The sequence below is a fragment of the Bombina bombina genome, chromosome 6 (assembly GCF_027579735.1).
Source record: "Bombina bombina isolate aBomBom1 chromosome 6, aBomBom1.pri, whole genome shotgun sequence".
NCBI lineage: Eukaryota > Metazoa > Chordata > Amphibia > Anura > Bombinatoridae > Bombina > Bombina bombina.
The window spans coordinates 503,332,692-503,355,737 of record NC_069504.1 but is presented as its reverse complement, the minus strand read 5'-3'; the positions used below and the strand labels follow the sequence as shown (position 1 = coordinate 503,355,737).

The window sequence follows — 23,046 nt, the reverse complement described above, 5'->3', positions numbered from 1 at the left end:
CTAAACCAGTCTGATGGGGCCAGGGAGGTTTTGTCTGAGGGAGAAATTACTGATTCAGGGAACATTTCTCAACAAGCTGAACCTGATGTGATTACGTTTAAATTTAAGTTGGAACATCTCCGCATTCCGCTTAAGGAGGTATTATCCACTCTGGATGATTGTGACAAGTTGGTCATCCCAGAGAAACTATGTAAAATGGACAAGTTCCTAGAGGTCCCGGGGCTCCCAGAAGCTTTTCCTATACCCAAGCGGGTGGCGGACATTGTAAATAAAGAATGGGAAAGGCCCGGTATTCCTTTCGTCCCTCCCCCCATATTTAAAAAATTGTTTCCTATGGTCGATCCCAGAAAGGACTTATGGCAGACAGTCCCCAAGGTCGAGGGAGCGGTTTCCACTTTAAACAAACGCACCACTATACCCATAGAAGATAGTTGTGCTTTCAAAGATCCTATGGATAAAAAATTAGAAGGTTTACTTAAAAAGATGTTTGTTCAGCATGAAATGTTGGCCCCCGATCCGGGACCGGATCTGGTGGGGGGCAGACTCTCTCTCTTCGCTCAGGCTTGGGCAAGAGATGTTCTGGATCCTTGGGCGCTAGAAATAGTCTCCCAAGGTTATCTTCTGGAATTCAAGGGGCTTCCCCCAAGGGGGAGGTTCCACAGGTCTCAGTTGTCTTCAGACCACATAAAAAGACAGGCATTCTTACGTTGTGTAGAAGACCTGTTAAAAATGGGAGTGATTCATCCTGTTCCATTAGGAGAACAAGGGATGGGGTTCTACTCCAATCTGTTCATAGTTCCCAAAAAAGAGGGAACGTTCAGACCAATCTTAGATCTCAAGATCTTAAACAAGTTTCTCAAGGTTCCATCGTTCAAAATGGAAACCATTCGAACAATTCTTCCTTCCATCCAGGAAGGTCAATTCATGACCACGGTGGATTTAAAGGATGCGTATCTACATATTCCTATCCACAAGGAACATCATCGGTTCCTAAGGTTCGCATTCCTGGACAAGCATTACCAGTTCGTGGCGCTTCCTTTCGGATTAGCCACTGCTCCAAGGATTTTCACAAAGGTACTAGGGTCCCTTCTAGCTGTGCTAAGACCAAGGGGCATTGCTGTAGTACCTTACTTGGACGACATTCTGATTCAAGCGTCGTCCCTTCCTCAAGCAAAGGCTCACACGGACATCGTCCTGGCCTTTCTCAGATCTCACGGATGGAAAGTGAACGTGGAAAAGAGTTCTCTATCTCCGTCAACAAGGGTTCCCTTCTTGGGAACAATAATAGACTCTTTAGAAATGAGGATTTTTCTGACAGAGGCCAGAAAAACAAAACTTCTAGACTCTTGTCGGATACTTCATTCCGTTCCTCTTCCTTCCATAGCGCAGTGCATGGAAGTGATAGGTTTGATGGTAGCGGCAATGGACATAGTTCCTTTTGCGCGCATTCATCTAAGACCATTACAACTGTGCATGCTCAGTCAGTGGAATGGGGACTATACAAACTTGTCTCCGAGGATACAAGTAAATCAGAGGACCAGAGACTCACTCCGTTGGTGGCTGTCCCTGGACAACCTGTCACAAGGGATGACCTTCCGCAGACCAGAGTGGGTCATTGTCACGACCGACGCCAGTCTGATGGGCTGGGGCGCGGTCTGGGGATCCCTGAAAGCTCAGGGTCTTTGGTCTCGGGAAGAATCTCTTCTACCGATAAATATTCTGGAACTGAGAGCGATATTCAATGCTCTCAAGGCTTGGCCTCAGCTAGCGAGGGCCAAGTTCATACGGTTTCAATCAGACAACATGACAACTGTTGCGTACATCAACCATCAGGGGGGAACAAGGAGTTCCCTGGCGATGGAAGAAGTGACCAAAATCATTCTATGGGCGGAGTCTCACTCCTGCCACCTGTCTGCTATCCACATCCCAGGAGTGGAAAATTGGGAAGCGGATTTTCTGAGTCGTCAGACATTGCATCCGGGGGAGTGGGAACTCCATCCGGAAGTCTTTGCCCAAGTCACTCAACTGTGGGGCATTCCAGACATGGATCTGATGGCCTCTCGTCAGAACTTCAAAGTTCCTTGCTACGGGTCCAGATCCAGGGATCCCAAGGCGGCTCTAGTGGATGCACTAGTAGCACCTTGGACCTTCAAACTAGCTTATGTATTCCCGCCGTTTCCTCTCATCCCCAGGCTGGTAGCCAGGATCAATCAGGAAAGGGCGTCGGTGATCTTGATAGCTCCTGCGTGGCCACGCAGGACTTGGTATGCAGATCTGGTGAATATGTCATCGGCTCCACCATGGAAGCTACCTTTGAGACGAGACCTTCTTGTTCAAGGTCCGTTCGAACATCCGAATCTGGTCTCACTCCAGCTGACTGCCTGGAGATTGAACGCTTGATCTTATCGAAGCGAGGGTTCTCAGATTCTGTTATCGATACTCTTGTTCAGGCCAGAAAGCCTGTAACTAGAAAGATTTACCACAAAATTTGGAAAAAATATATCTGTTGGTGTGAATCTAAAGGATTCCCTTGGGACAAGGTTAAGATTCCTAAGATTCTATCCTTCCTTCAAGAAGGATTGGAAAAAGGATTATCTGCAAGTTCCCTGAAGGGACAGATTTCTGCCTTGTCTGTGTTACTTCACAAAAAGCTGGCAGCCGTGCCAGATGTTCAAGCCTTTGTTCAGGCTCTGGTTAGAATCAAGCCTGTTTACAAACCTTTGACTCCTCCTTGGAGTCTCAACTTAGTTCTTTCAGTTCTTCAGGGGGTTCCGTTTGAACCCTTACATTCCGTTGATATTAAGTTATTATCTTGGAAAGTTTTGTTTTTGGTTGCAATTTCTTCTGCTAGAAGAGTTTCAGAATTGTCTGCTCTGCAGTGTTCTCCTCCTTATCTGGTGTTCCATGCAGATAAGGTGGTTTTACGTACTAAACCTGGTTTTCTTCCAAAAGTTGTTTCTAACAAAAACATTAACCAGGAGATTATCGTACCTTCTCTGTGTCCGAAACCAGTTTCGAAGAAGGAACGTTTGTTGCACAATTTGGATGTTGTTCGCGCTCTAAAATTCTATTTAGATGCTACAAAGGATTTTAGACAAACATCTTCCTTGTTTGTTGTTTATTCCGGTAAAAGGAGAGGTCAAAAAGCAACTTCTACCTCTCTCTCTTTTTGGATTAAAAGCATCATCAGATTGGCTTACGAGACTGCCGGACGGCAGCCTCCTGAAAGAATCACAGCTCATTCCACTAGGGCTGTGGCTTCCACATGGGCCTTCAAGAACGAGGCTTCTGTTGATCAGATATGTAGGGCAGCGACTTGGTCTTCACTGCACACTTTTACCAAATTTTACAAGTTTGATACTTTTGCTTCTTCTGAGGCTGTTTTTGGGAGAAAGGTTTTGCAAGCCGTGGTGCCTTCCATTTAGGTGACCTGATTTGCTCCCTCCCTTCATCCGTGTCCTAAAGCTTTGGTATTGGTTCCCACAAGTAAGGATGACGCCGTGGACCGGACACACCTATGTTGGAGAAAACAGAATTTATGTTTACCTGATAAATTACTTTCTCCAACGGTGTGTCCGGTCCACGGCCCGCCCTGGTTTTTTAATCAGGTCTGATAATTTATTTTCTTTAACTACAGTCACCACGGTATCATATGGTTTCTCCTATGCAAATATTCCTCCTTAACGTCGGTCGAATGACTGGGGTAGGCGGAGCCTAGGAGGGATCATGTGACCAGCTTTGCTGGGCTCTTTGCCATTTCCTGTTGGGGAAGAGAATATCCCACAAGTAAGGATGACGCCGTGGACCGGACACACCGTTGGAGAAAGTAATTTATCAGGTAAACATAAATTCTGTTTTTTTCACAACACGAGTGAAATTTGCATTTTGATGAATTAAAGTGCCCCTGTTTTTATTTTTAAAAACCGGGCACTTAAGCATCAAAATTTACATTCACTTTAACATTAAATGCAAAGCTGGTTTGTTTTTTACTGTCAAAGCCAGGTAGATCATTCTGGTCACTTGAGCCTCCGTCAGTACAAATTCTGTGTAAATGTAACTCTCCTTCAAAAGTACATGATTCTTGGTGCACTTGTGAAAATCCAAATGTCGAAAATGGGGTCCAAAAGGATCAGCCTCTTGCTCATTATGGAAACCCCACAAAGGCACTCAAGGATAAAACAAAGCCTTTATTTCATCAACAGAAACCTTTATCAAATGGATGTCAGATAGTTGCTTAATACAATACACACAAAACATCCCTTAAACACCCACATTTAATAACCATTTAAACAAACTACCTGTGCTATCTGTTTCATGTGCATCGCTCACTGCATCGTTGCATCAGAGTGACGCCATCATTAAGTGGCACGTAACCATAGTAACGTTTATACACAACAACAAAGCAGCTGTTTGTAAAAAAAAAAAATCAGATGTTTAAAAGCCCTAGAGGCGTATATAGCTAACATGCACATGATCAATATGTATAAAAAAAATAAAGGCATTTGCAAGGCTGTATAACAAAATGCTACAATGGTAACAGTGTAAATCAATTAATAGCAAGATCTCAATGTATGCCCACTGTAAAGAACTCTAATCAATAGATCACTGTTTTGCACAAAAAAACACCTCCATAAAATAACCAATATTAGCGCAATTAGTTTCCAACCAACATGCAAATAGAACAATATTTAATATATATATGGATATATACAATATTCCCCAACTATACCAATTAGTTGACATACTTCATGTCTTATGGAGCATAGCAGCAATCATAAACGGAGGAGAGGAGGTTACATAAAGAGAGTCACTTAGTAGAAACATCCATAGTCAATCAGACTGACATGTTCAAATAATAAACCCATCTCGATTCAAGCCTTAATAAAGTCTTATCTCTGTCTCTGCCACGTCTAGACACAGAACATGATCGATCAACATGGTCCACAACATCAAAACCTGATGTTTCTTTTGCAGAAAGTGTCTTGTTCTAAATGTCCATTCTTGCATGCCTGTCAAATGGCTGATTTGTGATTAGCTAACCTTTCTCTGAAGGAGAACTATTAGGTTATTCCATGTACAGTTACCACACCGATAACAGCCAGGCTTCCCCTTAGGTAACCACATCTGTTGTTGGTAAAATTGAAACTGATCTGTTTTGAAAAGCATATCCCTTAGGTTCCTAGTCCTCCTATAGACCAACCTAGGGGGCGAACAATCCAGGAAAGGTAAGGTGCTGTCAGAGACCACTATAGGCCAAATCTTATAACTTCTGAAGCTGAACTATCTGTGGTGATAAAGTTCATTCTTGAAACCTCCCATTGTTCCTTATGTTTTAATAGCTGATCCTGTGTAAATCCTTGTGCCATCTCACATTTTGTATTAAGAACATTCCTGCGGTATCCCCACTGAATAATCTTCTGCTTCATAACCTATAATTGTGTATCCCTATGTGACCCCTCAGTGTTGTTACATACAACCCCCAAGAACTCAGAGGCACTAATGCCCTTCTTTTGAAAATGAGGGTTAAAGCTTGAGTAATATAATAAAGAGTTTTTGGCTGTGGTTTTGTGAAGCAAAGTAGTATACAGTGCCATATCGTCATTCCATTCAGATTTGTATATCTTCAAATCTAAGAAATGGACTGCAAGAACTTCAAAATATATCTTAAATCTAATGGTTGTCCCTAAATCATTAAAGGAACAGTCTAGTCAAAAATAAACTTTCATGATTCAGATAGAGAATGTCATTTTAAACAATTTTTCAATTTACTTTTATCACTAATTTTGCTTTGTTCTCTCTGTATTCTTAATTGAAAGCTAAATTTAGGAGGTTCATATGCTAATTTCTAAGCCCTTGAAGGCCGCCTCTTCTCTCAGGGCATTTTGACAGCTTTTCACCACTAGAGGGTTATAGTTCATGTGTGTCATATAGATAACACTGTGCTCACGCACAATTAGTTCAGGCGAGCCAGCTCTGATTGGCTAAAGTGGATTGTCTGTCAAAAGAACTGAAATAAGTGGGCAGTTTGCAGAGGCTTAGATACAATGTAGTCACAGAGGTAAAAAGTGTATTTATATAACTGTGTTGGTTGTGCAAAACTAGGGAATGGGTAATAAAGGGATTATCTATCTTTTTAAACAATACAAATTCTGGTTTAGACTGTCCCTTTAAGACAATCAAACCATTCTTGTAATTCACTGACTGAGCCACTCCACATCATAAACACATTGTCTAAGAATCTACGGTAGAATTTTGATATGGTCACTTCTAAAACCAAACATTTTCTCTTTTTTTCATACATCGTCGTGTATATATTTGCATAAGATGAGGTTGTATTGGACCCCGCTGTGCTCAGAATTTGCACAAAAAAAAACTTTTAAAATTGATAATAATTTTTTTCTAAGCATAATTCCATGAAGGGGTAAAAGAAATTCAATAGGTGGTCCGACATGAAAGTCACAATCAATGAGCATCTTTCTGACAACCTCTAACCAATCGTTTAAAATTATGCATAAGTATTTTCCATTTATAAAAATTCCTGTCTGGGAAGATCTGTAAAAAAATTTAAAAAAAGCTCGGCAAAGAATATATAGGCAGATATGTAATAAGTGGAGAGTAGATTTACTTAATTATTCTTACATATTTTTTATATTTATTTGTATGGATTCATATCAATTACATCACAGATTCCATGCTAATGCTATATAAGACCTTGTGATAATGGTACTCCAAGCAGATTGTTGGTTTATTAAACCCCTGCACACAGTGACAAAGTGATCAAAATGAAACCATGCACAGATTTTCTGTTGTGTGTTCTTTCTTGTACATTTCTAGTTCCTTTACACCACTTTTGCAGTACTTTGTAAGTATTTTGCTAATGGGTCAACCTATTCTGTCCGCTTTCTCTCAATCTTTTATGTTTTCACGTTCAGCCTTTCTGGTTTTTGAAAACCCTGACACCCCAAGGATGTCTCAGCAATCCAATCTAAAAAAAACATTCATTTATGTAGCAGTTTCTCTCATATGCACTACATTCCAATTTTAATATGGGCACATTAACATTTTTGTGCTCCATCTTGACACAAAAGATTAATGACATGATTATGGATGCTATAAATAGAGTAACCTGAGATTTGATTTGCAAGAGCCTAGATAAAGTAAATACAATCAGTTTCCTACATATTCGTGTTGAAAAGCATTTTATTGTAAAATATGTTTTGGACCCGATTGCTTAATAGTGTAACTGCAATCGTAGTGCATTTTACTTCCAGAGCTTGCTGTGAACACTGCTCAATTTGCCAAGAGTCTGGCCATGCTGGGGAGCTCTGAGGACAACACCGCTCTTTCCCGGGCACTATCTCAGCTAGCAGAGGTGGAGGAAAAGATAGAGCAACTACACCAAGAGCAGGCCAACAGTGACTTCTTCCTACTAGCCGAACTGCTAGCCGATTACATCCGTCTGCTTTCCGCTGTCAGGGTGAGTGTGCTTGCGGGACTATCTGTGAGTGCCAAGTCCTGTTCAGTGATAAAGTACCTCTTAAATGAGAACTTTGTAAAGATTCTATAACCTTTTTAGAAATGTGTATAACACACACAAAAATGTACAAGGTATGTATTGCAGCTGCCATTTACTGTGATACATTTTCATTTTTGTTTATCGTATTAAGAGCTAAAATTTCATTTTAGTGGCAGATATCACCATTTTCTCCAACATAGGTGTGTCCGGTCCACGGCGTCATCCTTACTTGTGGGATATTCTCTTCCCCAACAGGAAATGGCAAAGAGCCCAGCAAAGCTGGTCACATGATCCCTCCTAGGCTCCGCCTACCCCAGTCATTCTCTTTGCCGTTGTACAGGCAACATCTCCACGGAGATGGCTTAGAGTTTTTTAGTGTTTAACTGTAGTTTTTATTATTCAATCAAGAGTTTGTTATTTTGAAATAGTGCTGGTATGTACTATTTACTCAGAAACAGAAAAGAGATGAAGATTTCTGTTTGTATGAGGAAAATGATTTTAGCAACCGTCACTAAAATCCATGGCTGTTCCACACAGGACTGTTGAGAGCAATTAACTTCAGTTGGGGGAACAGTGAGCAGTCTCTTGCTGCTTGAGGTATGACACATTCTAACAAGACGATGTAATGCTGGAAGCTGTCATTTTCCCTATGGGATCCGGTAAGCCATGTTTATTACGATCGTAAATAAGGGCTTCACAAGGGCTTATTAAGACTGTAGACTTTTTCTGGGCTAAATCGATTCATTATTAACACATATTTAGCCTTGAGGAATCATTTTATCTGGGTATTTTGATATAATAATATCGGCAGGCACTGTTTTAGACACCTTATTCTTTAGGGGCTTTCCCAAAGCATAAGCAGAGCCTCATTTTCGCGCCGGTGTTGCGCACTTGTTTTTGAGAGGCATGGCATGCAGTCGCATGTGAGAGGAGCTCTGATACTTAGAAAAGACTTTCTGAAGGCGTCATTTGGTATCGTATTCCCCTTTGGGCTTGGTTGGGTCTCAGCAAAGCAGATACCAGGGACTGTAAAGGGGTTAAAGTTCAAAACGGCTCCGGTTCCGTTATTTTAAGGGTTAAAGCTTCCAAATTTGGTGTGCAATACTTTTAAGGCTTTAAGACACTGTGGTGAAAATTTGGTGAATTTTGAACAATTCCTTCATGTTTTTTCGCAATTGCAGTAATAAAGTGTGTTCAGTTTAAAATTTAAAGTGACAGTAACGGTTTTATTTTAAAACGTTTTTTGTACTTTGTTATCAAGTTTATGCCTGTTTAACATGTCTGAACTACCAGATAGACTGTGTTCTGAATGTGGGGAAGCCAGAATTCCTATTCATTTAAATAAATGTGATTTATGTGATAATGACAATGATGCCCAAGATGATTCCTCAAGTGAGGGGAGTAAGCATGGTACTGCATCATTCCCTCCTTCGTCTACACGAGTCTTGCCCACTCAGGAGGCCCCTAGTACATCTAGCGCGCCAATACTCCTTACTATGCAACAATTAACGGCTGTAATGGATAATTCTGTCAAAAACATTTTAGCCAAAATGAACACTTATCAGCGTAAGCGCGGCTGCTCTGTTTTAGATACTGAAGAGCATGACGACGCTGATAATAATATTTCTGAAGGGCCCCTAACCCAGTCTGATGGGGCCAGGGAGGTTTTGTCTGAGGGAGAAATTACTGATTCAGGGAACATTTCTCAACAGGCTGAACCTGATGTGATTGCATTTAAATTTAAGTTGGAACATCTCCGCATTCTGCTTAAGGAGGTATTATCCACTCTGGATGATTGTGACAAGTTGGTCATCCCAGAGAAACTATGTAAAATGGACAAGTTCCTAGAGGTGCCGGGGCTCCCAGAAGCTTTTCCTATACCCAAGCGGGTGGCGGACATTGTTAATAAAGAATGGGAAAGGCCCGGTATTCCTTTCGTCCCTCCCCCCATATTTAAAAAATTGTTTCCTATGGTCGACCCCAGAAAGGACTTATGGCAGACAGTCCCCAAGGTCGAGGGAGCGGTTTCCACTTTAAACAAACGCACCACTATACCCATAGAGGATAGTTGTGCTTTCAAAGATCCTATGGATAAAAAATTAGAAGGTTTGCTTAAAAAGATGTTTGTTCAGCAAGGTTACCTTCTACAACCAATTTCATGCATTGTCCCTGTCGCTACAGCCGCATGTTTCTGGTTCGATGATCTGATAAAGGCGGTCGATAGTGATTCTCCTCCTTTTGAGGAGATTATGGACAGAATCAATGCTCTCAAATTGGCTAATTCTTTCACCCTAGACGCCACTTTGCAATTGGCTAGGTTAGCGGCTAAGAATTCTGGGTTTGCTATTGTGGCGCGCAGAGCGCTTTGGTTGAAATCTTGGTCGGCTGATGCGTCTTCCAAGAACAAGCTACTTAACATTCCTTTCAAGGGGAAAACGCTGTTTGGCCCTGACTTGAAAGAGATTATCTCTGATATCACTGGGGGTAAGGGCCACGCCCTTCCTCAGGATCGGCCTTTCAAGGCAAAAAATAAACCTAATTTTCGTCCCTTTCGTAGAAACGGACCAGCCCAAGGTGCTACGTCCTCTAAGCAAGAGGGTAATACTTCTCAAGCCAAGCCAGCTTGGAGACCAATGCAAGGCTGGAACAAGGGAAAGCAGGCCAAGAAACCTGCCACTGCTACCAAGACAGCATGAAATGTTGGCCCCCGATCCGGGACCGGATCTGGTGGGGGGCAGACTCTCTCTCTTCGCTCAGGCTTGGGCAAGAGATGTTCTGGATCCTTGGGCGCTAGAAATAGTCTCCCAAGGTTATCTTCTGGAATTCAAGGGACTTCCCCCAAGGGGGAGGTTCCACAGGTCTCAGTTGTCTTCAGACCACATAAAAAGACAGGCATTCTTACATTGTGTAGAAGACCTGTTAAAAATGGGAGTGATTCATCCTGTTCCATTAAGAGAACAAGGGATGGGGTTCTACTCCAATCTGTTCATAGTTCCCAAAAAAGAGGGAACGTTCAGACCAATCTTAGATCTCAAGATCTTAAACAAGTTTCTCAAGGTTCCATCGTTCAAGATGGAAACCATTCGAACTATTCTTCCTTCCATCCAGGAAGGTCAATTCATGACCACGGTGGATTTAAAGGATGCGTATCTACATATTCCTATCCACAAGGAACATCATCGGTTCCTAAGGTTCGCATTCCTGGACAAACATTACCAGTTCGTGGCGCTTCCTTTCGGATTAGCCACTGCTCCAAGGATTTTCACAAAGGTACTAGGGTCCCTTCTAGCTGTGCTAAGACCAAGGGGCATTGCTGTAGTACCTTACTTGGACGACATTCTGATTCAAGCGTCGTCCCTTCCTCAAGCAAAGGCTCACACGGACATTGTCCTGGCCTTTCTCAGATCTCACGGATGGAAAGTGAACGTGGAAAAGAGTTCTCTATCCCCGTCAACAAGGGTTCCCTTCTTGGGAACAATAATAGACTCCTTAGAAATGAGGATTTTTCTGACAGAGGCCAGAAAAACAAAACTTCTAGACTCTTGTCGGATACTTCATTCCGTTCCTCTTCCTTCCATAGCTCAGTGCATGGAAGTGATCGGGTTGATGGTAGCGGCAATGGACATAGTTCCTTTTGCGCGCATTCATCTAAGACCATTACAACTGTGCATGCTCAGTCAGTGGAATGGGGACTATACAGACTTGTCTCCGAAGATACAAGTAAATCAGAGGACCAGAGACTCACTCCGTTGGTGGCTGTCCCTGGACAACCTGTCACAAGGGATGACATTCCGCAGACCAGAGTGGGTCATTGTCACGACCGACGCCAGTCTGATGGGCTGGGGCGCGGTCTGGGGATCCCTGAAAGCTCAGGGTCTTTGGTCTCGGGAAGAATCTCTTGTACCGATAAATATTCTGGAACTGAGAGCGATATTCAATGCTCTCAAGGCTTGGCCTCAGCTAGCGAGGGCCAAGTTCATACGGTTTCAATCAGACAACATGACAACTGTTGCGTACATCAACCATCAGGGGGGAACAAGGAGTTCCCTAGCGATGGAAGAAGTGACCAAAATCATTCTATGGGCGGAGTCTCACTCCTGCCACCTGTCTGCTATCCACATCCCAGGAGTGGAAAATTGGGAAGCGGATTTTCTGAGTCGTCAGACATTGCATCCGGGGGAGTGGGAACTCCATCCGGAAATCTTTGCCCAAGTCACTCAGCTGTGGGGCATTCCAGACATGGATCTGATGGCCTCTCGTCAGAACTTCAAAGTTCCTTGCTACGGGTCCAGATCCAGGGATCCCAAGGCGGCTCTAGTGGATGCACTAGTAGCACCTTGGACCTTCAAACTAGCTTATGTGTTCCCGCCGTTTCCTCTCATCCCCAGGCTGGTAGCCAGGATCAATCAGGAGAGGGCGTCGGTGATCTTGATAGCTCCTGCGGGGCCACGCAGGACTTGGTATGCAGATCTGGTGAATATGTCATCGGCTCCACCTTGGAAGCTACCTTTGAGACGAGACCTTCTTGTTCAGGGTCCGTTCGAACATCCGAATCTGGTTTCACTCCAGCTGACTGCTTGGAGATTGAACGCTTGATTTTATCGAAGCGAGGGTTCTCAGATTCTGTTATCGATACTCTTGTTCAGGCCAGAAAGCCTGTAACTAGAAAGATTTACCACAAAATTTGGAAAAAATATATCTGTTGGTGTGAATCTAAAGGATTCCCTTGGGACAAGGTTAAGATTCCTAGGATTCTATCCTTCCTTCAAGAAGGATTGGAAAAAGGATTATCTGCAAGTTCCCTGAAGGGACAGATTTCTGCCTTGTCGGTGTTACTTCACAAAAAACTGGCTGCTGTGCCAGATGTTCAAGCCTTTGTTCAGGCTCTGGTTAGAATTAAGCCTGTTTACAAACCTTTGACTCCTCCTTGGAGTCTCAATTTAGTTCTTTCAGTTCTTCAGGGGGTTCCGTTTGAACCCTTGCATTCCGTTGATATTAAGTTATTATCTTGGAAAGTTTTGTTTTTAGTTGCAATTTCTTCTGCTAGAAGAGTTTCAGAATTATCTGCTCTGCAGTGTTCTCCTCCTTATCTGGTGTTCCACGCAGATAAGGTGGTTTTACGTACTAAACCTGGCTTTCTTCCAAAAGTTGTTTCTAACAAAAACATTAACCAGGAGATTATCGTACCTTCTCTGTGTCCGAAACCAGTTTCAAAGAAGGAACGTTTGTTGCACAATTTGGATGTTGTTCGCGCTCTAAAATTCTATTTAGATGCTACAAAGGATTTTAGACAAACATCTTCCTTGTTTGTTGTTTATTCCGGTAAAAGGAGAGGTCAAAAAGCAACTTCTACCTCTCTCTCTTTTTGGATTAAAAGCATCATCAGATTGGCTTACGAGACTGCCGGACGGCAGCCTCCCGAAAGAATCACAGCTCATTCCACTAGGGCTGTGGCTTCCACATGGGCCTTCAAGAACGAGGCTTCTGTTGATCAGATATGTAGGGCAGCGACTTGGTCTTCACTGCACACTTTTACCAAATTTTACAAGTTTGATACTTTTGCTTCTTCTGAGGCTATTTTTGGGAGAAAGGTTTTGCAAGCCGTGGTGCCTTCCATTTAGGTGACCTGATTTGCTCCCTCCCTTCATCCGTGTCCTAAAGCTTTGGTATTGGTTCCCACAAGTAAGGATGACGCCGTGGACCGGACACACCTATGTTGGAGAAAACAGAATTTATGTTTACCTGATAAATTACTTTCTCCAACGGTGTGTCCGGTCCACGGCCCGCCCTGGTTTTTTTAATCAGGTCTGATAATTTATTTTCTTTAACTACAGTCACCACGGTACCATATGGTTTCTCCTACGCAAATATTCCTCCTTAACGTCGGTCGAATGACTGGGGTAGGCGGAGCCTAGGAGGGATCATGTGACCAGCTTTGCTGGGCTCTTTGCCATTTCCTGTTGGGGAAGAGAATATCCCACAAGTAAGGATGACGCCGTGGACCGGACACACCGTTGGAGAAAGTAATTTATCAGGTAAACATAAATTCTGTTTCCCTATATTGAGCTATAGTAAAAATGTTCTAGCATAACCTTTTATTGATTTTTAAAAACTAGTCAAATTAAAGGGACATAATACTCATATGCTAAAACACTTGAAACTGATGCAGTATAACTGTAAAAAGCTGACAGGAAAATATCACCTGAGTATCTCTATGTAAAAAAGAGATATTTTCCCTCACAATCTCCTCAGCTCAGCAGAGTAAGTTCTGTGTAAAAAGTTATACTCAGCTGCTCCCAGCTGCAGGTAAAAAAATTAAAAAAATGAAGAAATGAACAGCAGCCAATCAGCATCAGCAGTACTGAGGTCATGAACTCTTACTGTGATCTCATGAGATTTGACTTAACTCTCATGAGATTTCATAGTAAGCTTCCTTTACCTGATTGGTGAAATAATATGAGAGTGCACAAAGCTCATCCTTTCAGCTGTCCCAGGACAGACACACTAATATGCTGCTTAGAAATCCTTTACAATGGGAGGTGGCTACTGAGGAACTTTTGAGGTAAAATAACTTTCTTTTTTACATAGAGATGTTCAGGTGATATTTTCTAGTCAGCTTTTTACAGCTATGCTGCATCACTTTCAAGTGTTTAAACATTTGGGTATTATGGCCCTTTAAACAATTTTCTTTCATTATTGAACACATTATACCTCTTGTTCTAAATTATGAGGTAGTATTGAATAAAAATGTGCAGATATTCTATTTTTTTGTATAAAGTCTCTCTAGAACATTGTGTCCTATATAAACCTATAATTTGCATACAAAGAGAGAAGCGCTCTACCAGGAACGAACAACAGCTCAGTGGCTTGTTCTATGGCGATTTACCACCCGGAAGCAGCCTCTTTTAGACCAGTGTGCTTTTCACAGAAGAGGCTGCCTCCAGGTGGTAAGTCGCCATAGAACAAGCCACTGAGCTGTTGTTCGTTCCTGGTAGAGCGCTTCTCTCTTTGTATGCAAATTATTATGACCCTTGGGAAGTCTCCCTATGGGTGATGGGGGAAACCAGACGTGGACTCCTTGCCCAGTGTGCTTAGAGGAATGTGGCTGCACCTCACTGACGAGGCCCATAGGAGGCCGAAACGATCGTCTGGGGTTGTCATGTTCCTTGTTCAGAGGAGAATTGCCTGGTATTTCGGGGCTGGACTGACCTTACTTGGCAGGATCAGACTGATATACTTCAGGAAAGTTTTCTTCTGTGAAAAGCACACTGGTCTAAAAGAGGCTGCCTCCAGGTGGTAAGTCGCCATAGAACAAGCCACTGAGCTGTTGTTCGTTCCTGGTAGAGCGCTTCTCTCTTTGTATGCAAGCTATATAAACCTATAAGCAGACCTGATCTGTTGGGCTTGATACAATTTGTGTTCTTACTCACTGCTCCGTTTCACTGATAGGGTGCGTTTGACCAGCGTATGAAGACTTGGCAGCGCTGGCAGGATGCCCAGGCTATACTTCAGAAGAAGAGAGAGAACGAGGCACGGCTGATTTGGGCCAACAAACCAGACAAATTACAGCAAGCAAAAGATGAAATTGCAGAGGTAAGTGTGTGAGAAGGGAATTACTGTATGTGATCCTTTATGAATTTTTAATAGAACTCTAAAGTGGATTTGGTTACTATTTTTGCAAACAAGGGTTAATCCAGTTTAGTGATTCAGTATGGCGTTCTTAAATTAAGTGTGCAGGTTTGTTTGTCTTAGATGTTTTTTTGACACCGTTGGAGGATTGTGATAATTATCATTTGGAATCCTCCCTTGCAAGCTTTCTGTTCTCCCTCACCTTTATATAGTATAGCATATTCAGTTCAGCTTCCTGTGCTCAGTAACAGATTTAAAGCATGTACAGAGTATCTGTCTGTGTGCTGAAATTGCCAAGTAGCAGTTAAAGGATCATTTCTGGTCTCTAATTTTTGTTTTCTCTCTGCTAGTGGGAATCACGGGTCACGCAATATGAGAGGGACTTTGAGCGAATTTCTGTTACAGTGAGAAAAGAGGTCACAAGGTTTGAGGTGAGTTTGCTGACAGTTTACACTAGTTTAAAATTCTGTTACCCATGATTCTTTCAAGTCACGTAACAGATGGGTTTGTTATCTTTAATTGCAAGATTGTATTTTGAATTCAAACTCTTTAGTATCCAATTTTTGTGTTGATATTGCACGTGATCCCTTAATAAGTTTATTGATGTAGTTTAGTCCTAATTTCATCTACAAGATACGAGTCCACGGATTCATCCTTACTTGTGGGATATTATCCTCCTGCTAACAGGAAGTGGCAAAGAGCACCACAGCAGAGCTGTATATATAGCTCCTCCCTTCTCTCCACCCCCAGTCATTCTCTTTGCCTATACTAGTAATAGGAAGAGGTAAAGTGAAAAAGGTGTTAAAATGATAGTTTTTAGTTTTCTTCAATCAAGATTTTTTTATTTTAAATGGTACCGGTGAGTACTATTTTCCTCAGGCAGCATATGGAAGAAGATTTCTGCCTGGAGGTTGATGATCTTAGCAGATGTCACTAAAATCCATGTGGGTTCCCACAGAATGGCTGAGGAGTGCTAGAGAATCTTCAGTGTGGGGACCGTTTTCATGCTACACAGCATTGAGGTATGTTCAGTCATTTACTTCTGAAGAGACTGTGATATTTCAGAACCTGCTGACATAGTTCCCAAAGAGGGAAGGGGTAAGCAGTAAACCTATAGACATAAGAAGGGGTATTACTGAAATCCTGTGTATTTAATTTTTATCAGGGCTTAATGCAACAAACAATTATGACAGCATGGTTTAGACACTGGGGCAGCATAACGGTTTTTATTGCAAAACGGTTCGATATAACTGGTGTTTGTGCATTGTGCTGGGGGTTCACATGGCTATTATCATACAATTTAGTGCTTATCCACATGGCTAGTTCTATACCGCTTTACATGCGGTTGTTCAGGCTGAGAGTACATCGCATATGATGGACGGGGCCTAATGTTCGCGCCTCAGATGTGCAGTTGATTTTGTCAAGAAGGCAGCAAACTTCAGCTTCAGTTGGGCCCAAACTGAGAGATTGTCTACCGGAGTGATATTGAGACGTTTGTCAGATCCCTGAGGGCAGGTAGGCGCCACAGCAGAGCTGTGGCGAGGTGCAGGGGGTTGTATACGTTTTTTTCATAACGGTTTGGTGTTACATTACTCATTAGGAGTTCATTTGCCCCTTGCTTGTGGTGCAATATCCGACTGCAATATAAGTTAGGTATACGATAAAATTGAACGTTTGTTAACATTTTTAAGCAGATTTGGAAAAATTGTGTGCTTTTTTATTTCTTAAAGGCGCAGTACTTGTTTTTTCAAAAATTTGTTTTCATCAATAAATAAAGTGTTTCACGACTTTTGTGGTTATTACTAGCCTGTTCAACATGTCTGACATTGAGGAAAGTCAATGCTCTATGTGTTTAGAAGCCATTGTGGAACCCCTCTTACATTGTGTCCTTCTTGTACTGAAAGGGCCTTACACTGCAAAGAACATATTTTAGGTGATAAAAGTATGTCTAAGGATGATTCTCAGTCTGAAGAGAATCAGGTTATGCCATCCAATTCTCCCCAAGTGTCACAACCTTTAACGCCCACTCAAGCGACACCAAGTACTTCTAGTGCGTCTAATTCTTTTACTCTGCAAGATATGGCTGCAGTTATGTCCACTACCCTTACAGAGGTATTATCTAAACTGCCAGTTTTACAGGGTAAACGCAGTAGGTCAGGTATTAAGGTAAATACTGAACCCTCTGATGCATTATTGGCCATTTCCGATGTACCCTCACAGTGTTTTGATTTGGGGGTCGGGGAATTGCTGTCTGAGGGAGAACTTTCAGATTCAGGAAATGTGTTGCCTCAGACAGATTCGGACGTGATGTCCTTTAAATTTAGGCTTGAACACCTCCGCCTGTTACTCCGGGAGGTTTTTAGCGACTCTGGATGATTGTGACCCTATTGTGATACCTCCAGAGAAATTGTGTAAGATGGACAAATATCTAGGGGTGCCTACTTACACTGATGTTTTTCCAGTTCCTAAATGAATTTCGGACATTGTTACAAAGGAATGGGACAGACCAGGTATTCCGTTCTCTCCCCCTCCTACTTTTAAGAAAATGTTTCCCATATCTGACACCATTCGGGATTCTTGGCAAACGGTCCCTAAGGTGGAGGGAGCTATTTCTACCCTGGCCAAGCGTACAACTATACCTATTGAGGACAGTTGTGCTTTCAAAGATCCTATGGATAAAAAGTTAGAGGGTCTTCTAAAGAAATTATTTATTCATCAGGGTTTTCTTTTACAACCTATAGCTTGCATTGTTCCAGCTACTACTGCAGCAGCTTTTTGGTTTGATGCTCTAGAGGAGTCTCTTAAGGTGGAGACCCAATTAGATGACATTTTGGATAGAATTAAGGCTCTCAAGCTAGCTAATTCTTTTATTACCGATGCCGCTTTTCAAATGGCTAAATTAGTGGCGAAAAATGCAGGTTTTGCCATTTTAGCGCGTAGAGCGTTATGGCTTAAATCTTGGTCTGCTGATGTGTCATCAAAATCTAAGCTTTTAGCTATTCCTTTTAAAGGTAAGACCCTATTCGGGCCTGAATTGAAGGAAATCATTTCCGACATTACTGGAGGTAAAGGTCATGCCCTGCCTCAGGATAAGGGGTAAACAAAATAATTTTCGTTCCTTTCGAAACTTTAAAGGAGAACCCTCTACTTCCTCTTCCGCCACAAAGCAGGAAGTGAATTTTGCTCAATCCAAGTCAGTCTGGAGACCTAACCAGGCCTGGAATAAAGGTAAAGAAACCAAGAAGCCCACTGCTGCTACCAAGACAGTATGAAGGGTCAGCCCACGATCCGGGGCCGCATTTAGTAGGGGGCAGACTTTCTCTCTTCACTCAGGCATGGGCAAGGGATGTTCAGGATCCCTGGGCATTGGAAATTGTGACCCAGGGGTATCAGCTGGAATTCAAGGATTTTCTCCCAAGAGGGAGATTTCATCTTTCACGTTTGTCTGTAGACCAGACAAAAAGAGAGGCGTTCTTACGCTGTGTAAAAGACCTCTATACCATGGGAGTAATTTGCCCTGTTCCAAAACTAGAACAGGGACAGGGATTTTACTCAAAGCTGTTTGTGGTTCCCAAAAAAGAGGGAACTTTCAGACCGATTTTAGATCTCAAATGCCTAAACAAATTTCTCTGGGTCCCATCGTTCAAGATGGAGACTTTACGAACAATTTTGCCAATGATCCAGGAGGGTCAATATATGACCACCATGGACCTGAAGGATGCGTATCTTCACATTCCTATCCACAAGGATCATCATCAGTTTCTAAGGTTCACCTTTCTGGACGAACACTATCAGTTTGTGGCCCTTCCTTTCGGGTTGGCCACAGCTCCCAGAATTTTCACAAAGGTGCTAGGGTCCCTTCTGGCAGTTCTCAGGCCGCGTGGCATAGCAGGGGCGCCCTATCTGGACGATATTTTGATCCAGGCGTCAACTTATCATCTGACCAAATCTCACACGGACATCGTGTTGGCATTTCTAAGAACTCATGGTTGGAAATTGAATATAGAAAAGAGTTCACTAGTTCCACTAACAAGAGTTCCATTCTTGGGAACTCTGATAGACTCGGTAGACATGAAAATATTTCTGACGGAGGTCAGAAAGTCAAAGATTCTAAATACTTGCCGAGCACTTCAGTCCATTCCTCGGCCATCAGTGTATGGAGGTCATTGGATTAATGGTAGCGGCAATGGACATTGTTCCATTTGCACGCTTTCATCTCAGACCACTGCAGCTCTGCATGCTCAGACAGTGGAATGGGGATTATGCAAATTTATCTCCTCAGATAAATCTGGATCACGAGACCAGAGACTCTCTTCTTTGGTGGACGTCACGGGATCATCTGTCCCAGGGAATGTGCTTCCGCAGGCCAGCATGGGTAATAGTGACAACGGACGCCAGCCTCTTGGGCTGGGGTGCAGTCTGGAATTCCGTGAAGGCTCAGGGTGTTTGGACTCAGGAGGAGTCGCTACTACCAATCAATATTCTGGAACTGAGAGCAATATTCAACGCGCTTCAGGCATGGCCTCAGTTGGCTTTGGCCAAATACATAAGATTCCAATCCGACAATATCACGACTGTAGCATATATCAATCATCAAGGGGGAACAAGGAGTTCTCTAGCGATGATAGAGGTTTCAAAGATAATTCGATGGGCGGAGGCTCACTCTTGCCATCTATCAGCAATCTATATCCCAGGAGTAAAGAACTGGGAAGCGGATTTTCTAAGTCGTCAGACTTTTCATCCGGGGGAGTGGGAACTCCATCCGGAGGTGTTTGCATCATTCATTCGTCAATGGGGCACACCGGAATTGGATCTGATGGCATCTCGTCAGAATGCCAAACTTCCTCGTTACGGGTCCAGGTCAAGGGATCCCCAAGCTGTACTGATAGATGCTCTAGCAGTACCTTGGTTGTTCAACCTGGCTTATGTGTTTCCACCATTTCCTCTCCTGCCTCGTGTGATTGCAAGAATCAAACAGGAGAGAGTGTCGGTAATCCTAATAGCGCCTGCATGGCAACGCAGGACTTAGTATGCGGATCTAGTGGACATGTCCTCTCTGCCACCGTGGAAACTTCCATTGAGACAGGACCTTCTCATTCAAGGTCAGTTTCAACATCCAAATCTAAATTCTCTGCAGCTGACTGCCTGGAGATTGAACGCTTGATTTTATCTAAGCGGGGATTCTCTGAGTCGGTCATTGATACTTTGATTCAGGCTTTTAAAAACGATGCTTCTGTTGAACAGATTTGTAAGGCTGCGACTTGGTCCTCCCTTCATACTTTTTCCAAATTTTACCAATTTGATACTTTTGCTTCTTCTGAGGCTATTTTTGGGAGAAAAGTTCTTCAAGCAGTGGTGCCTTCCGTTTAGGTATCTGTCTTGTCCCTCCCGTTCATCAGTGTCCTGTTGCTTTGGTATTGTATCCCACAAGTAAGGATGAATCCGTGGACTCGTCGTATCTTGTAGAAGAAAAGGAAATTTATGCTTACCTGATAAATTGATTTCTTCTACGATACGACGAGTAAAATATTTTATTTCTAAACTTCAGTCACCTCTGCACCTTTTAGCTTTTCTTTTCTCTTCCTATACCTTCGGTCGAATGACTGGGTGGAGAGAATGGAGGAGCTATATATACAGCTCTGCTGTGGTGCTCTTTGCCACTTCCTGTTAGCAGGAGGATAATATCCCACAAGTAAGGATGAATCAGTGGACTCGTCGTATCGTAGAAGAAATCAATTTATCAGGTAAGCATAAATTTCCTTTTTCTGTATTACTGGTTGAGAATCTCTGCAATAACAGTTTGACTATATATATATAAAATTATGGATTTGGTTGAAAATAATACAAATTCTGGAGTAGACTTTTTCTTTAACTACAATAATAACATTATAGGTTTCACTGAAAAAATGTTTTTGTTTAAAAAGATAGATAATCCCTTTATTACCCATCCCCCAGTTTTATATAACTAACACTTATATTTAATACACCTTTTACTTCTGTAATTACTTTATAACAAAGCCTCTGTAGACTACCCCTTACCTCAGTTCTTTTGACAAGCTTGCATTTTCACCAATCAGTGCTGACTCCTAAATAACTCCACGGGAGTGAGCAAAATGTTATCTATATGGTACACATGAACTAGCACTGTCTAGCTATAAAAAAACTGTCAAAATGCTCCAAGATAAGAGGCGGCCGTCAACAGCTTAGAAATCAGTTTATGAGCCGAGAGAACAAAGCAACATTGAAGATAAAATGAAATTGGAAAGTTTGCATGAAAGTTTTTAATTTTGACTTGACTCTTTAATTGTTACTGTTTGCCCCTCCCACTTTTCTTCACATTGGGCTTGCTTGTGGGTTGATTCTGTGTACATATATGTGCAGTGGAATGATGGGATTAACTCTGTATGTTTATTTTTGCTGTGAAGAAGAGGCATGTTATTCCTGCAGACACAAATTCATACTTTTGATAACTACAAAACTAATAATATGTGATAATATATTCTAGACTGAAACATTTCCCAAAATAATCTTACAGAAACCTCTGGGAGTGCATGACATTGTGAATGTATTAATGAAACACATTTACCAAAAAATGGTAACATTGCAGCCCTGAACATACAGTACATTATCAGGGTACATAATTAAAAACGAATCCTTATTTCAGGCTGAATAACCTTTGGCTTTAATGTGTCTTAAATAGAAAACTAGCTTAATAATTTTTTCCCCTCAAAAAGCATTTTATTAAAAATATATAAATAAACCAATATCAATTTTAAAAAAAACTGTTTGATTTATTTATTATTTTACTTCACCATGATTATCATTGTCATACTTATTCAGCTACTCTCATTGTGGAAATAACCTGGAAGGTACCTAAACAAATGTATATAAGAAGAATAATAAGAGAATAAGCCAATTAGAGACAGCAACGGGACCTGCCAAAGTGACATTGTCAAGCTAGGAATAAGGTTTAGGACTAGGATGCCAGCTATAGAGCTAACCATTTGGGTGCCAGAGGAGGTAATAGTTTAAAAGGGACAGTCAACACCAGAAAATGTGAAATAAATGTGATAACAAAAATCATAAAAGGAAAACCAAATAAAGTTCTGAATAAAGGATATGTCTGTGTCCTCTGGATGCTTGTTAGCATTCCTCAGTGAGATCCCATAAAAAAGGAAACAGAAAATTGCAACATAGTGTGAATCTGTAATGGCACTTTGAGGAAGTAGTTGTTTTGTAACAAATGACTACTCACATTTGTTGGAGCTTTCCACTAAGCTCAAGGATATGCGCACTCCCACTTTATACTGATGGGAAAACAGTACACTAGGCAAAACTTGGATACAAATTTATTTTAAAATATATAAAAGCGTCACATAAGCCTTGATAACACCACAATGTAAGGGTACAAAAGCAGATATGCTGTAATAAATGCTTCAAATCGCCAAACTTGCAAAGAGGTAAATGGATCAGCAGGAGTGTGACCGCCGAAACCAAAACCTCTTTAGTATCAGCAGGAGTGTGACCGCCGAAACCAAAACCTCTTTAGTATAAAGAGGTTTCGGCGGTCACACTCCTGCTGATCCATTTACCTCTTTGCAAGTTTGGCGATTTGAAGCATTTATTACAGCATATCTGCTTTTGTACCCTTACATTGTGGTGTTATCAAGGCTTATGTGACGCTTTTATATATTTTAAAATAAATTTGTATCCAAGTTTTGCCTAGTGTACTGTTTTCCCATCAGTATAAAGTGGGAGTGCGCATATCCTTGAGCTTAGTGGAAAGCTCCAACAAATGTGAGTAGTCATTTGTTACAAAACAACTACTTCCTCAAAGTGCCATTACAGATTCACACTATGTTGCAATTTTCTGTTTCCTTTTTTATGGGATCTCACTGAGG

General features: G+C 41.9%; 1 protein-coding gene across 1 annotated transcript in view; it reads left to right on the top strand.

Annotated features, from left to right (window-relative positions):
* The window catches only part of SNX1 (sorting nexin 1), a 240,470-nt gene that overhangs the window by 175,691 nt on the left and 41,733 nt on the right, over nt 1-23,046 (top strand). The window contains exons 11-13 of the mRNA XM_053717383.1: nt 7,272-7,477; nt 14,966-15,109; nt 15,496-15,576. Of these exons, the coding sequence (XP_053573358.1) occupies nt 7,272-7,477; nt 14,966-15,109; nt 15,496-15,576 (431 nt within the window). The remainder of the gene's footprint in view (nt 1-7,271; nt 7,478-14,965; nt 15,110-15,495; nt 15,577-23,046) is intronic.